This window comes from Galleria mellonella, unplaced genomic scaffold (genome assembly GCF_026898425.1).
Source record: "Galleria mellonella isolate WM207_F2 unplaced genomic scaffold, CSIRO_AGI_GalMel_v1 utg515, whole genome shotgun sequence".
In the NCBI taxonomy this organism is placed as follows: Eukaryota; Metazoa; Arthropoda; class Insecta; order Lepidoptera; family Pyralidae; genus Galleria; species Galleria mellonella.
In genome coordinates this window covers 349,542-367,019 of record NW_026442107.1, presented here as the reverse complement: position 1 = coordinate 367,019, position 17,478 = coordinate 349,542, and the positions used below count along the sequence as shown (strand labels likewise).

Here is a 17,478-nt window from a genome sequence, read left to right as displayed (position 1 = left end):
CGGTAGAAGATGCACAGAGACGCAACATCTCTGCGCAGTTTCAATGGGTCAAGTCGGACAGTAAGGCGTTGACTATCGATAATTCGAGCCGCCCGACTTTGAATTTTAACACTGTGGCATGAGAACAGTATTCCATATGCGGCCTGACTTGGGCTTTATATAATTTCAGGCGGTGTTCTGGCATGAAATATCGTCTCACCCTATTGAGCACAAACCATACCCTACTACTACAGTATTTATTTTAACTACCTACAAACTTGTTGTCTCTATTCTCTCCGCTCCACTTAACCCAAAAACGCGTGTTAATAGTTATCTTTCCATAAATTAAACATTCGAATTGCATACTATTTCATGCACTGTGAAGTTCATGAAGCAATCAGTAATAAAATACGATTTCGTTAAGTTTTTGATCGAATTTAGTTAAAAAATTAAACATTTGTTTATTTTGGTCTTCCATTGTTGCAGGCTAGCCAGACGATTAGACATTCCAGTTGTTCACTGACAACGGGAAGAACCTTGGAAGTACGTTGCTGACTTCGATCACACATAAACGTGCTGTCACTTACGCAAGCTCGCTAACCACGCAAAGACATCAAAAAGCGAGGTTGGAGGAAATCGAGGGGTGCACTTGGGTGATGTGCCGGGAACATCACACGAAAGTGCAGTTGGACGTCACCTGATGAAATCGGTGGATTTGGTGCCGCCCAGAAACTGAATGAGGCGATACGATGAAGTTCTCGTCAGGCTCGAGTTCGAGCAGCCTCGCCAGCGACTCGTTGTCGAGGAAATCGACATTGTGTATCTACACGGAGGTGGATGCCACTGCGCCACAGCCGCATATCGAAAGGGTAAATTCTCATAAAATTATTTACTCCATAAAACTTCGAAATAAAAGCATGTAAAACATACACGGGCGTTCATAACAAATGGTACTTAACATAAACTATCAGTTGCAGCAGTTAACATTACAATCATATGCCTATAAAAAACCCATAAAAGCGAAAGTGACCAATAAGGTAACACTGCCTTAAGACAACCAAACAACTGCCCAATTTGCTTTCGATTTTTCACGACCGAGTATAGTACATTAACTTTCAATCTCATACAACGATAATAATAATATCGCATTAACAAAAACAATGCAAAAAGCCGCACGTCCGGGTTGGAGAGTTCGGTTCGTTTGAGAGAAAGTAACATGTCATCTGCCAGTGGTTCTGCAAGGCTCCATTTGGAACTATGTTTGGCAATACCTTGAATATTTATATTTTTCGCCACCTATGGCTCTTATATGGATATGCAACTTATCCTCATTTACATTTATAAAGCTGGCCTTTGGCCTTGTAACTTTTACCAAAGAAATCCTCAATTTGTTGTAAATTGTATACATATTCGATAGCGCAAATTAAGATTTATGTTTACATCTACTTACCTAGTTACATGCTTATTCGATTTGCCTGTAATGAATATTACATATTTGTAAATTAATGTCTTAATAGAATATAAACAACTATTTTCTTTACAAAGAGTACTGCACCACTAATTACGTAAACATTCTTTATTTTTAACGTTATTGTAACTGTTGGTAAAACTATTTCATAATAATTTACAATCCTAATGTAATTCTTATTTGCGTTTTTGTATCGTGGTATAATCCTCTTTAAAACGTCATTATTGATAACCTTGAAAGATAATTTAAGACTTATTTCAATATAAGAGACCTTATGGTCTTTAGATGGTATTAAGTCATGCACTCGAACGACAAAAAGAAGATTTACAATTATGCGTTTGATTAATGACTTGGGTGTCCTCATCGAGTTGATTGGCCAACGGTTATTGTTGTTGCGTGTTGTGTTTGTGCTCCAGAACGGAGTTGCGAGAATCATCCTCGATGTCGACATGTACCAAGGCTTTTTCTTAAGTGTTTTAACTATCACACGTGACGATCTCGACTGTATTGTTTGCACTTTCACGATTGTACTATTTACATCTAATTTGAGATATTTTAAAATTCGAACAATGTTTAAGACCCAATTAAATGTCGGTGAATTTACGAATACAAAAGTTAGGTGGCGTGATGTCATGTTTTAGTAATTGTTGATATAAGATGTCTTGATATCAGTATAATGTATTAACGTAATATTTACTTAATATATATTAACTGTTTAGTTTATCTACGATATGATTTCATTTTATTACTATTTATTATTCTTGAAAGATGTGCTTTTTCAGGTAGAAAAACTTGTGACATTGCGACTTTTCCATAATCTTTTGTGCTAGCCCCATTTTTAAAGTTCGCTACTAATTCCTATCAATGATAAGAATTTTAAAATGTTTTTATAGCGATACAAATTACGCTACAGCCACAAATTAAGTGCTGCGGCGTTCCTGATTGTGACAAAATCTGCAAATATTTATGAAATTTACCTTAAAAACTTAATATTAAATGTAATTAGTTTTACTAGTCTTTCGTCATAACAGTTAAATTATTAGCATTGAATATGATTAATACCTATATACTAATGCTTATAAAGATTTACGTCATAAAATGAGATTTAACTTAGACATTTATTAAAATGTCCTAGTAAAATAAACTTGATCTAGTCCCACAAGTTCTACAATATTGTTGAAATACCGGCAACCTTTTTATTTTAATACATATTCAAAACACGAATATTAATTAGTATTACTACATCATCAGGTTTCAAAAGTTCGAAGCCACCGCGATAAATTCCCCCTGTTACAATACAATCAAGTATAACATCTATGGAGATAAATGATCTGGTAGTACGTAACACAGTGGTCCGAGATTCGATTATCTTATATCATCTGATCGCTTTCCCTGTCGACAGCGTAGGTGTTCAATGTCTAATCAAAGAATCGTCGAATGTAACTCAACGTCCATTGTTCTTTATGCAACGGCTAATGAACTTTTACCAACCAAATATTAGATGAAAGTCACGCTCTCAATGATTAACACTTTTAGAAAACTGTTTAGCCGTAATGGATATTTATCTGTTTTGTAATCGTTCGCAGATAATATATTGTTCGTTTTGTTTTATACATTATTAAGACGCGGTACGTTGATTTTATTGTTTTTCTTTTTTCTTTTCTTTTATATAATTACTTCTAAGTATTGTACAAATAGACATTTAGTACTTTTTTATTATTTGCTTTAAAAATAATATATAATTAAATAAAATTATAATTTTCCGAGTTAGTTCTTTCAAGATCAAAACCAAGGTCGATAGTTATGACAAATACGTAAATGATAAATCTTTTCAAACATACTCAATTATACCATTTTTTTGCACTAAAAATATTTGAGAAATAAATATTCAAAATAAAGATCGATATAACCCATAAGATCCATAAGAAATCCTTTAGAATCTTCAAATTTAATATCATTATTCAGACAAAGATAGGATACGATCTACAGATTCTTTTACGTGTTGTTCCATTTAAAATTGTCTAAAAATTAAAAATGTAAAAAGTTTTTTTTTTTTTATTTCAAAAGTATTATTATTATCGCCTAGTAATTGAGAAGTCATCATACAAACTACATACGGCAGTCTGAAGTGTGTTTTGGCATTTCAATTATTCCAAGTTTGTTACGTTCGTCGCAACTACCTCAATTTCGTGCCGCTTGTTTATCGGGGTGTATATTTACGCTCCTTTTATTCCAAAGTAATCTGATACGAATAGTTTACAGCCAGTACATAATGTGGTTAAGCACGTCTCTTTGTGTTGCCATCGTATAATACGGCTTATCTACATCAAAGATAATACGCGCAGATATTGATTTATTGATACGTCCAGCAGTTTTATCAAGTAATGATAAAATTATTAGATAGGTATAGAAGAGATCAGTAATATCTACTTAGTTCTAAATCTACCAGAGGGAGACTTTGTACAAAGATCGTTTGCTTAGGCACCTCTGTCCTATTCGTGTTTTTACTGTGAAGCAGTTGTTTGCATGACTGTGTTTCGGTTTGAATGGTGGGATATGACAGTGAATTTACAGGGTACAGAGGAATAACACCTGAGTCCTCAGGAATAGCAACGCATGGGGGGTATCATGGGCGAAACAGTATACACTGTTATGTCCATGGTACTGATCATATCTATAGGCCACGGTTACCACTTTTCATCAGGTGAGCCGTCAGCTTGATGGAATCACCATTTCACATTGAATTTAGAGTACTAATAATGGTTTTAAAAGAAGATAATAAATAAATTCTATCGTTAATGTTAAATAAATCTATTTTTATCTAAACTTATCTAAGGTCATCGCGCCCTTTTCGATCTGGTTCCATTCCATAGTCACAAACTGATTTAACAATTTCATGCTTCTTCTTCCAATATACAAGTATCTTCTTTTATCCTTTATATCTTTTATATATATATTAGGTAAATAATTAAATTTCACCTAAACGCAAGTAAATTCGTCACTTAAAAACAGTAAATTATGCAATGCGATGTCTTGAAGCTAATAAAGATACTATATACTTGCCTCATACTCACATACTTGCTAAAACCCCATTATTTTATGTTAATTTTTTTAATAAAATTATCTAATCTTTGATATCTATGGTGCTATTAATACAATTTTTATAATAGAATATTATGGTAATTCGAGTTTCAATTTAAAAAGCGTGTTTAATAGAAACTGATATAAGACGAGAGAACGAGCGAGGAAAAGTAGGATATACGCTATAATTAATACTATATAACCATCAAATTCATTGACGTAAAACTTTTGATGGCGTTTCATACATGTGTGTTCATATTTAGTTATGAAATAATGAAAATGTTTTCCACGAAGAAAACCTTCTTCAATTGTGGCAACACAAGTCATTTTTGTTTAAAAATAAAACTACTGAGCCGATTTTAACAAAATCCAAATCGGTTTATAATTAACATAACCTTCAAGAAAAGAGCATATTCCTTTTTAAAAGGCCGGTAACACACCTGCAATGCCGTAGGTGTTATGGGTGACCATGGGCGGCGGTAGTCACTTACCATCAGGTGAGCCGCATGTTCGTTTGCCCCCTGTGTTGTAAAAAAAAAATTTACAGAGTTATGAGGTTACAAACATAAAAGAAAATGCAAGTAAATTGAGAACCTCTTTCTTTTTGAAGTCAGTTAAAAAACTAGCTTTTACTCGCATTTTCGTCTGTGTAGCTGAAATAATATTGGTCGACCGAATGAAAAATAGCCTGTGCCCTTCTATTCCAAATACTAAGTTACAATTGATTAAGCCACTGAAGCACCACGAAGCAATAAATTTACTTTCATATTTATAATAATTATTTTCAAGGACACAAGTTAATTACTCAAAATAATGATAGTAATATACTCAGTAAATAAATCTCTGTTAAATATTAAGTACAACTACACTATTATTATTGTTATACGCTTACACATACGAAGAGAATTTCCATAAATGATCCGCTCCCGCTTTCGGCTGGAATTCACTCGCACCTGCCTCTGTGAACAGGAATGTCGGCATATCTCATTGTAATCTCTAATAATTCCATTGAAGCTATCTGACCATTATTTTAATAAGCTTTTCAGTACAGTAATAACAGAGCTGCGGCGTCGCGTGAGCGTCCTTGGACTGCGCGTGAGCAAATGCACGATTCTTTTTCTTGCGATCGTGGATGGAGCTGTTACATCAACATTAAATTAGATTTACCATATACTACGTCTAAAAGACACAGAATCTCGTGAACTTCATGTCTAAACATGGTTTTCTCTCATTGTATCACATTTTGTTCTCATGTTGTTATTATTTTCAACAGCTGTTTAAAATTTCTTTCTCTTATACCATTAGTTTTTATTAATTACATGATTTTGCATTCTCGAATATTTATGTTTCATAATTAGTATGTATTGTTAATGATAGAGACAATAACGGGCCATTGCCCATTAAACAAACATTTATACACAATAGGAGACACAGACAACCCTCTATGTCGAGGCTGTTTTTTGACCTTGAAGAAACGGCGGCATACATTATCTTGAAATGTGAAGCTGTGGTCCCTCGATTTTTAAAAATCCTTGGAACAGTGAGGTCGCTTCGTGAGGCCTGTAAAGATCCCAGGAAGCTTCTGTGCTTCTGGGCGAAGCTGTGCTGGCTGTAGCTACGACACATACGTACAACGGCCCAATTGAGAGGCTAAACGCGAAAAAGAGAGTCCAATTTACACTATAATATATATTGTTATTTATTTGTAATTGTCCGTTGTTTCATGGCTTGTTAGCGGTTGCTTTATCAACACTTTCATCAGATGTGTGACCTCACGTGAGCTCATTATATTGTGAGTCTAGTTCTCTGGCAGCCTTCGTGACACTATCTATGCGATAGGACTTGTAGTAAACATGTACAGCAGTTGAATTTTAGTATCATTGCACTTTCCCCGGCACGATGAGGTTAGTTTCTATAAACTTCTGAAACACGTACAATAACGTGAAAGGTAAATATAGTATATGTTTGTATATAATTCAAGTTCAAAATTAATAAATAATATTACAAGAAAACAAAAGTCGCTAAAATTTTCTAAACTATTGGCACTGTTAAGCTTAACTGCGGTTGCCAATCCGTCTGCCAAGCGTGGCAAATGTTGGCAAATGTTGGCAAAACCCCTCCAATAGAGGGAGGCCTATGTTCAGCAGTGGATAGGTAATGGCTGAAATAACAATCTTGAGGGTGGATAACGCGCGCATAATGCTCCTGGTATTGCAGGCATTCATAGCACCTGCTGTTAAGTATATGGTCACTGCTTAACAGCAGGTGGGCCTTATGTTTGTTTGCTAGCTTAATGGTATAAAAAATAATGAGGATAATTAATTGCTGTGATGAACAGAACACATAATCTGCTAACATTTGGCCGAGCATATTTAAATTCAATATATCAGGAGCTCGTCTCCTGCTATATCATTTTCATCAACATTTCCTGAGGATAAAAATAGTGGTGATATCTTAGATATAATTTGTTAAAAATTCTTTAAATGTGCATCATATAGAGGGAAATAAGATACATACACGAACCACATAGTACTGGGTGAATAAACGAACTAAACTCAAATACAGTTAAAAGGAAAACTCGAGTAGATATATCTGTCACGTATACGTATATGTATGTATAAATAGTTTTCTAGTTCAGTCTACAAAGACATAAAAGTTATGTTGTGTTTTTTTCTATACTGGATACTTACAAAATCACCTCCACCCATTGTAGTTAGCACAAATTGACTGATCGTGAAGTTTATATCTACTTAGTGAGAATAAAACAACAAATAACATTGTACATACCTTCATTTAAACCATTTAAAGGTATAGTAAGTATGAGTTATTTCGCGTTCCGAGTAATTTACTGGCCCCTATAACATTACTGAGCTATTAAAGACCCGGGATATGCCTTGCTATCGCTCTGGAAGAACCCGCATAAGTGTGTTTTGTGAAGCGTAAACGTATATACCAGTTGCCTGAAATTGATAACCTGCATAATAAATAGAAGATTCAACATTGTTCACTTAGACAAAAAAGTAAATGATATATATAAATATATAATAATAAAATAAAGAAAGTATAGAATTTCCGAACAGGTGTTGGATAGTAGGTAACAGTTACCACACTTGTTCGGAAAGTGGCTACATTCTTACCCCAAAACAGGAGAGAAAGTATGTCTTTACCATGTTCTTTATCCTTTTGCTTTTAAACAGCCGCTAGTAATTTTGTACGAAGAATTTATGTTACTTTTTAATTTTTTTTATTCTGTCTGGCGTGTAAGGACTATGTAAAATCTTCAGCTTTGATGAATTATTTTATTTTAGAGGAATTAGCTGACAGATGGTGATCAAGCCCGTTGGATAATTTGTCTTTGATGACATTATTTTTATTTGTTCATTCGTAAATTTGTTTTATAAAATTCGTACAATTAAAGCGATATACGTGGCAATTCTTTGGAATTTAACCTAAACTACTTCATTTAAAAACAAAGCAGAATGCCATATGATCAGTGCCTGTTCGGATAATCAATTTAAGCTAAAAAGAAAAATAAACCAGTTCGACTTTCTCCCTTCAAGGTCTACTCTACTATTTTAGTGCATTTAGAATGCTCTTAAAAATAAATCGTGTTTGATGTCCTATACAAACATCACGGTTGGTTTCCCACAACGAGTAAAGTACACCAAGATGTTGACAGACGCCGGACGTAGCCGGCGCAAGTCGGCGTAACCGACGCGTGGATCCAAGGAAACGTCTGATCTGATATCTGTTCGCATATCATGTGTTATTATAGGTAATTTTGTTTTTATTATTACCAGGCACGCTATTACTGCGATTTACCACCGAGTCTTCGTATCTGTATTGCACAATTCTTACAGTAACCATACCGATATATTTTTTGGGTGAAAACGGAATGTTCATCAGGGTCGGCAACGCGCGCGTAATACCTCTGGTATTGCAGGCGTTCATAGGCTACGGTAACCGCTTACCATCAGGTGGGCCGTATGCTTGTTTGTCACCTCAGTGGTATAAAAAAAAATGTTAGCCCTGCTTACGCTATCTATATACACTGGCGAAGCAACTGTGAGAAATGATAGGTGAAGCAGTTCAGTTAGCCCATCGTGACGATTTCACATTAATCACGGTGGTTTCCAAAGGGAACTGCGTGGAGATTAATCTGACTAGCAATGGAGCTGTTAGACCTCATTACTATCAATCTCTTTCCTTCTTACTAATATTATAAATGTGAAAGTAAATGCGTTTGTTTGTTAGCTTAAAGACTCGATCAATCGTTATGTAATTTCATATACACGTACCATTTGGGATGAAAAAAGATATAAATAGTAATTTATCCCGATCAATCGACATATCCTGGTCACGCGGACGAAGTCGCGGGGAACAACTAGTTTTTTTTTTTATAAAAAAGTTCACATAATTCCTAATAATATTCATTGCACGTAGGTAAATGTTTAAAGTTAAGTTATGCGGGTTCTTTGTCTAATTGAACAACTCGACTAATGGTTTTTGTAACTATAGTCGACGACAATTGAATTAGTGATGTAATACTTTGTCAGGTCGACCTCCTCATGGTCTCTCCTCCCCTTTCCTCCCTCCCTCCCTCCCAAATCGTAGTTAATTCTTAATAAGTCACAATAGGCCAACTGATTGCCAACTAATGCCATTATCCCACTGAAAGAGGGGGAGGGATTGTTAGTAATGGAAACTAGCTGCCCCATTGACAGTTTACCTCCTCACAGACTCCCTGGAAATTATAGTGCTTAATTCCTGGAAAATTCATCACGTTTGGGCTAACTGACCTGCTTTCATCCTCACCTATCGTCCCTCATTGGTACTCCACTACAATATACCATTAGCGTAGGCGGGGTTACCATTACATTATCGTCATTGTTATCCACTGAAAAAAATTATCACTTATTGGTACCCTGCCAACAGCGTACTTATACCGATAGAGAAGTTGGAGTACAAATTTCATTAAAAAAAAAAAACAGTACAGAGTAATATCTTTCATAAATAAAAGACAATTGGCAATATGTTTAGACTACTTTTGCTACAGTCGCACCGACTACCTACTTGCATGAATTATTTATTAGTATGTCAGTATGTGAGCTTAACTATGCGATGCGCGGATATGAATATAAATTGATAAATCAATACTTATAATAAATCTGTAGAGAGGTCAATTCTGTACATGAAATATATTTCCAAAATAACTATCAGGGGGTGATTAGTGATCGATACTGATGCCAAAAATGCAATCAGTAAAATTTTTGTCTGTCTGTCTGGATGTTCGTTATAGACACAAAAATTACTCGACGGATTTTAACGAAACTTGGTACGATTATTCTCCATACTCCTGGGCAGGTTATAGTATATTTTTCATCACGCTACGATCAATAGGAGCAGAGCAGTGAAGGGAAATGTTGGGAAAACGGAAGAAGTTACTCTATTTTTAAGCTTCCGTCGCGTGTGCAGCTTTAATAGGCATTTTTTTAAATGTAAAAATGTCTACCCGTACGACGCCGGGACGGGCCGCTAGTATCGAATAAATATGCGAATGAAATTATTGAAATGCAAATATTAATCATAATGCCCAATCAAAATATTGGATATTTGCGTCACATTTGTTTTTTTTTTTATTAATTTTACTAGCTTCTACCGGCGACATCATTCGCGTGACCGGAATATGTTGATTAACTCGGATAAATTATAGTCTATGTCCTTCTTTATCTCAAATAGTATATACCAGATCTCGTAGAGATTGGTTAAACTATTAAGGCGTTAAAAGATAACAAACAAACTCACTTTCACACTCGTAATATTGCAAAAATTGCGCTGTCATAAGAAAACGAAACTGTGATTGTGGATGTGAGAGGGAGACTTTGTACAAAAGTCGATTGCTTGGGTACCTCTGTCCCATTCGTGTTTCTACCGTGAAGCAGTTGTGTTTGCATGGTTGTGTTTCGGTTTGAAGGGTGAGATATGGCGTGAATTTACAGGGTACAGAGGAATAACATCTGAGTCCTTAGGAATGGCAACGTATGGAGGGTATCATAGGCGACACAGTATACTCTGTTATGTCCATGGTACTGCTCATGTCTGTAGGCGACGGTTACCACTTACCATCAGGTGGGCCGTCAGCTTGTTTGCCATTCTAAGTTGTATAAAAAAAAGCGAAGTCTATGAACTTTATTAAGTATATTTATTTATATGCTTTTGTACATTTACTTATAGAAATTAATTGTAAAATCTTTTTGTTTGAGCTTTGAAGGCATGAACGGTTTGCGCTATTCTAGTATAATTTTATAATGATTATATATTTTATAGTACTTATCTTACTGGAATAAAATAATGAAGTAATACAATATGTCATCTTTTTGAGGAAAAAGATGCCCATTTGTAAAAGAACACTAATGTGTAGCCCCATTGGTTAATTTAAAACGTTAATTCAGTAGTTAATTACTATGAATTTTGTCATAATTTTTACGCTGTATACTAAAACAGCCTTCAATCCCACGCCTGCTTCAATAGTCAGTCAATAGTGACATTACCATGTTATTGTATATAAACATTGCTTTGTAAAACCGTTTCAAGTCACATAAATCGCAAATAAGAATTACAATCCGCATCTAACAATGGATGGTGATAATATTTGACCTCATTTCTGTGATAGATTTTCAGTACCGAGGTTGTTTTATGATTTTTTGTTATAACAAATCAGCGATTCAAGACTAAAATTATTACACATAATTTCATCATCGTCATCATCATCATCATCATGATAGCCATCCAGTGCTAATATAGGCCTCTGTCACAAGAGCGTTCGCTAGTAGTTGCCACGCTTGGCGGGTTTGACAAATGTAGTCAGGCTTTTAGTGATGTTTTAAGTGGGACGCTGCTGTCCAAACCTTTCGACCGATTAAGTTCCCTTAGTCACCTCCGATGACTCTCATGGGAAAGGAAGAGGTGGCCCATACTATGCCGGAACTACACGAAGATTTATTAATTAATAAACAATAAGACTTGGGAATAAAATTATTAGTACTTAATTATTTCTAAAAATTCTGTAGTGTCATTTTGCCTTTCGGGAAAAAATCCAAATTAAGATTTTTAAAGCTAATGCTAGTTGTAGAATCTTTGTATTTAAATTAAACAAAATAACACTCTTTGGGTCAAGTTATGAAAATAAGAAAAATAATTTGATTTTTTAATAGTATGTTCTTCATAATCTACCTTTGTATTCTTTATATTAAAAATAAATCTTCAACCTACTCCCGGACCCATAATTATTCTATGAATATATTAATAAATATAGCAGTAATGACCGTTAAATCGCCATTCTTTTTACTTTGTCACGAACATTATAACTGTTTGCATTATTTGTAATTCATTAACCTCTTTACCCAACCGAAGAGAAAATTCTACTAACAGATATTAACGGCACTTCTTAGACATGGAACAATAACAATCGAAGTGATATTTTGACACTTTCAAATTATTCAGAATTTTAATCAATAACAGATACTGTTAATTAACTTTCTGACCCAGAACTAAGAACCCAGATTAGTTCTTAGTTCTTCAAACAAATGCGTAACTAAATGGTCGAAGAAATATTATAACAGATTTATTAAAATTATAAAATAACTAATATTTATCCGAGACATCGTTTCGGTGATTAGGATACTGATTGGCTGAAATTAAAAATAGACTATCTTCTTCTCTATTCCAAATATTACATACGTATGTGCCAAATTTCAAAACATTCGAGTTATTAAAATGCCAAAAGATAACAAATAAAATATCGAATACCTTATGGCTTAATTTAGCCAGCTCATGTCATGCTATTTAAGTTTAAATCTTTCATCTAAAATTAAAACAACAACATCAATAGACCGAATTAGCATGAAATAGTACGAGACCCATTTCATATACCATCAATACATTTCCAAGAATATAAATATGAACCATTCGACTATAGGTAAATCCAGTGTAACGAGGCTAGAGAAACTAAAAGATTAATGAATTGCTTGACAGAGACAACCTGTCTCTATGATCTGTTTGCTTGAGTTCATCTGCTAAACCACGCTTAGAAACTAGACATCTATTCACAGTAACATTACCTATCCATTAAACGGATCGTTTAGAATGTTTATAGACAGTTTGACATTAGTCAAGTTTGTTGGACAGAGGTAGATTTGCATTGACAGACGTTGCATTGCATTTACAGACGTTAGTGAGACATTAAAGTTAAATTTGGTTCTTCTGCGAATATTTTTATTTCGGATCTTAGTGTCCTGCAAGAAGTGATGCCCTCTTATTAAATTTTGTTATAACCACTTTACATGACTCAAATTATCATACAAATTGACTACACAAAATTAATACTTCTAATATTGAAGTGCAATAAATCTCAATAACAAGCTGAAATATGCTCGTCCAAAACTGGAGTAGGTAACTTACTGTATTAACACTTTATTTTTACCAGAGGGAGACTTTGTACAAAAGTCGTTTGGTTGGATACCTCTATCTCGTTTGTGTTTTAACCGTAAAGTAATTGTGTTTGCATAGCTGTGTTTCGCTTTGAAGGGTGGAATATGGCAGTGAATTTACAGGGTACAGAGGAATAAAACCTTAGTCCTCAGGAATGGCAACGTATGGGGTATCATTGGCAAAACAATTTACTCTGTTATGTCCATGGTACTGCTCGTGTCTATAGGCGATGGTTACCACTTTCCATCAGGTGGTCCGTCAACTTGCTTTCCATTCTAAGTTGCATAAAAAAATATCGCTGTGCAATAAATCTCTATAACAAACTGAAATATGCTCATCCAAAACTGGAGTAGGTAACTTATTGCATCTAAACACATGCAGTAAATTATGGGGAATCCCATACAACTAAAGTAAGCCTAATATATTTCATCAGTTGTCTAGTATCCATAGTGTAAACTCTGCATAGTTTGGGATTAAATGGCGTCATATTATACTCGTATGTTAAAGAACATTTATTTGTTTTATTTATATGTTCTCATTGGTAGACAAGAATTTTGTTATAATTTATATCTACGTTACGGTACTAATTTCTTCTTAAATGTAACACGAAACGGAGTCTCACGCAATTTCCTTATACAATCGCATATATATTTAATATCTTTTCTGGAAATGGGCGATATCGCAAGAGCCGAGTACTCGCGTGATCACTACCGTAAACATTATTGCTTTTACGCAAAACTTCTCGCTTTTAGAACGCCAGTAATGAAAAGACCCACACTAAACTGTATATATTATAATTTTAATATTAAATATTATATATTGAACACTTAAATAAATTTAAGAGAAATTTTAGAGAAATGGACAAAATTTTTATGAAATCAACGTAAGAGTTATCGCATTGTATAAATAAAGAATCGTCAAGTTATCGTATTCACAAAAACGGTCATATTATTATTTTTTGTTGCATTCTAGTACATTAAAAATTTAGCTCTAAAAAGAAGAATGACAAAAATAGAGATGAAATGGGTTAAATTTTTAATTGCGCGCAAGTTGCCTAGCTAATATCTCAATATGCAAAGATTACTGTGTATCTCATTTTGATCTTTAGAAAAACGTTCCGTTGGCGCCGTTGAGTGAGGAATGTTAATTAAATCCAGCAACGGATGCCAAAGCAAAAAATAAAGGTCATGTAGACACGCGTGGCTACCCGCCTATACTCATCGAGGGGTTAAGTTTTTGCGTGAAACGAAACGTTAGGCAACGCAAAGTTTTAAAAATCGATGGTTGCTAAGCGATTTAAAGATCCAAACTAATTAATTTTATTTAGATTTCATTTATTTACAGCTATATTCGTTGTATGTATATTAAGCAAAAGCATTAATTACACAATTTGTTCCAAAAAATAATTGAAATCTCTAAATACTTTTTAAAATTTTTTATGGTAATTAGATCATTAACCGCCCGGTCTATATGAGAGATATTTCAATTCAAAAAGTAATTAAAATCATAACTTAAACACAAATAAAACTGTGTCTCACAGAAAAATTGACAGCAAAGTTAATTTGATTTGAGAACTAAACTACCGAATATGTTTTGATAAAATTTCTATGGACTCAATCTGAGTCTTATATTTTCGAACTAGAAAAATATTTCCCAAATCGGTTATAACTGATGGAGTTATGAAATAACAAATATAAAGAAAAAATACAAAAGAATTGAGAATCCCCTCTTTTTTTATATAATTAAAAATAAATTGATTCTTAAATTAAAAATAAATGTCATATTACGAATCTTCATATTTTTGCAACATCTTAAAAATACTACCTAAATAGTAAATTTCAATGCAGAAAATTTCACCACGCGCTATCAATATCTTCACTGTCGACATAATTAGTAATGATAAGTAAAATGAAGGGAAGTTAAATTCATAATTAAATTATTCATTTAAATGTACTTACCATTTCCATATCAAGTAAGTAACATACAACAAAAACATAACACTACATTATGCAATAAACAGTATAAAGACACTTTACAATAAAATATAACCGGCCATTTATAAGATTGAATAACAAAGACAGGGATTACGACATTACGTAAAAGTGAGTTAATGCGTTTTACACAACATTAGAACTGTATGGGATCATCGGATTAAGACGTCCTGCTGTGAGTCTAAGCGGCTATTAAGCAGATGCAAGCGTAAGTATACATTGCCCTTTAGATCCTTGTCGCAATAGCGAATCCGTTAGTATGAAATCCGAAGCGATTTCCGCTCAGCAGTTATCCACTATCATAATTATATCACACACTTTGTAAACTAGATGAGAAACTACTTAGTTTTTCACCTGCGTAATTTATTATTTCCAGAATAAACCGTTTTCCTAAACCAACCATAACTAGTCTATTCTGAATGGTCGTAGTAAGAAGCTCTAAAAGAACATAAGAACTAAAACTTCTTACAAACCTATTTTAGCTATTAAATTTTTCTGTTATTCTATTTATTTTCTCTCGTTGGAATTTAAAGTAAAAGAAAGAAACAAAATATTAATGTAAAATAGGTTTATGAGACATTTTTATGAATAATACTTTGATTCTCTTGTAAAACATTAACTAAACTCAAGGGAAAGATTCTTTTTCCTTTGAGTATACTTCTGTTTTCGTCTATAATACCCTGAAAGTACATCTAGGTACCAATTTTCTACTCTTAATATTTCAAAAAAGCAGTTTATCTTATACGAGTATATTGCTTTGCAAGGAATTTCACAAAAGATCTTAATATTCTAAATTGGATACATATTTTAGTTGCAATAGTAACTATAATTATTATTTTAATGCTACCGTAATAAAGTATGAAGTCTATGTATTTGACGTATTTGACATGAATACCAATTTTGACCTTTTTCACGTAAATACCAAACTTTAAGCATCCAATTATATGTTTTGATGCGGATTTATTTACAATAGATATACTTATACATCATTTATTGTACAAAAAAGCATTCTATCTACCTATCTATACACTTTTTTTTAATACATAGTTTGTGGGGGGAAAGGGATTGTTACATTCTATCTACCTATCTATACCTCGCACTTTTTAATCATGGTTAATTCCTGATGAATTCATCATGATGGGCTAACTGGCCTGTTTTCATTCTCATTCACTGATGCTCCGCCAGCGTATCCCGTTAGCGCAGGCGTTATACCATTTTCACCCATAAAAAAAAAAATACATAGTTTGTAATTTCTAATATCACGAATCTACATTTTATGAATGATGAATTTAAAATGAGATATCTCAAATAATAATGCCTAAATTTAGACATGGAATGCATAGAACTAATAAAAAAAAAAAAAAACTAGTATTAATGATGTGTTAAAAGGAAAGTAGAAATATCAGCTCTTATTGATTCATTTGAAGATGTGTTATGATATGTCATCATTAATTATGGAGATGAAGTCGAGCCGTTATTATGAGCCATAATTGCACTCTCCTTAAGAATTCGAGTGGTGGTTTGGCATGATTAAAATCACATATTTTGTTGTACCATGTTCACAATCTACTCGTGGGAAAGTTTATTTTCGTGCAAAACTGGATCAATTTATTAATCATTAATTTGAGAAACTACGTTCCCCTTATTTCGTTCAGATTTTAATTTTTCACTTTTTATATCGAAGTTCAATTTAATCGTAGATCGTTCACATAACTGCGTGGTATTTGTACGTATTTTCGGTTTTGTTGAACATTTTTTAGATCCTCGGAGAAAGTTGTTTAGTGTTATAAATAACTTAAGATACTGAGTTGTTATTTGTTTTTTTTTTTGTATAAACACAGAATAGGGTTAATGGTTTCTTTGCTATTTTATGTAAAGCACAATTTCATTAAAAAATAATGAAAATAAATAATCCTGTAATTAGAGACAGTATTCCACACCGCGTACCTGATGACCAATATATAATTTAATATTATAAATACAAACTTATATATAAATATAAATAAAAATATTTTAATTTTATTTTATTTGTTCAATGTAATATAATGTAAAAATTATAATTAATTAAAATTAAATTATAGTAACGAATGTAAACTATGTGTATACCTAAAATAAAAAAAAATATAATTTTTTAAATTATTATTATTAAAAACACCGTCCAGTGTTAAGTCCGCCATAGAATTTTACAGTGCATTAAAGTTTAAATAAAATAAAATAAACCACTATAAATAAATAAACGAGTTTAAAATTTTATACACTTCGTTTTATTATTTTAAATTAAGTAATTACGTTTATTATTCAATTAAAAACCGAAGTAGAAACGCATATTTTGTCCGCGGAGGAATTAAAAAAAAATCCTTCGAGATTATTACACAGCGCCATCTACTTAGTACTTAGGTAATAATAATAATAGTACTTAGTAATAGGCTACTGTAGAATTGATAGAAATATTTTTTTCATAAATACATA

The 17,478-nt window shown here is 33.1% G+C and overlaps 1 protein-coding gene across 1 annotated transcript in view; it reads left to right on the top strand.

Annotated features, from left to right (window-relative positions):
- Positions 1 to 17,478, top strand: part of LOC113522540 (uncharacterized) — a 69,213-nt gene that overhangs the window by 27,670 nt on the left and 24,065 nt on the right. Inside the window, exon 2 of the mRNA XM_026908258.3 lies at positions 466 to 848. Coding sequence (XP_026764059.2) covers positions 729 to 848 — 120 coding nt within the window. The 5' untranslated portion in view covers positions 466 to 728. The remainder of the gene's footprint in view (positions 1 to 465; positions 849 to 17,478) is intronic.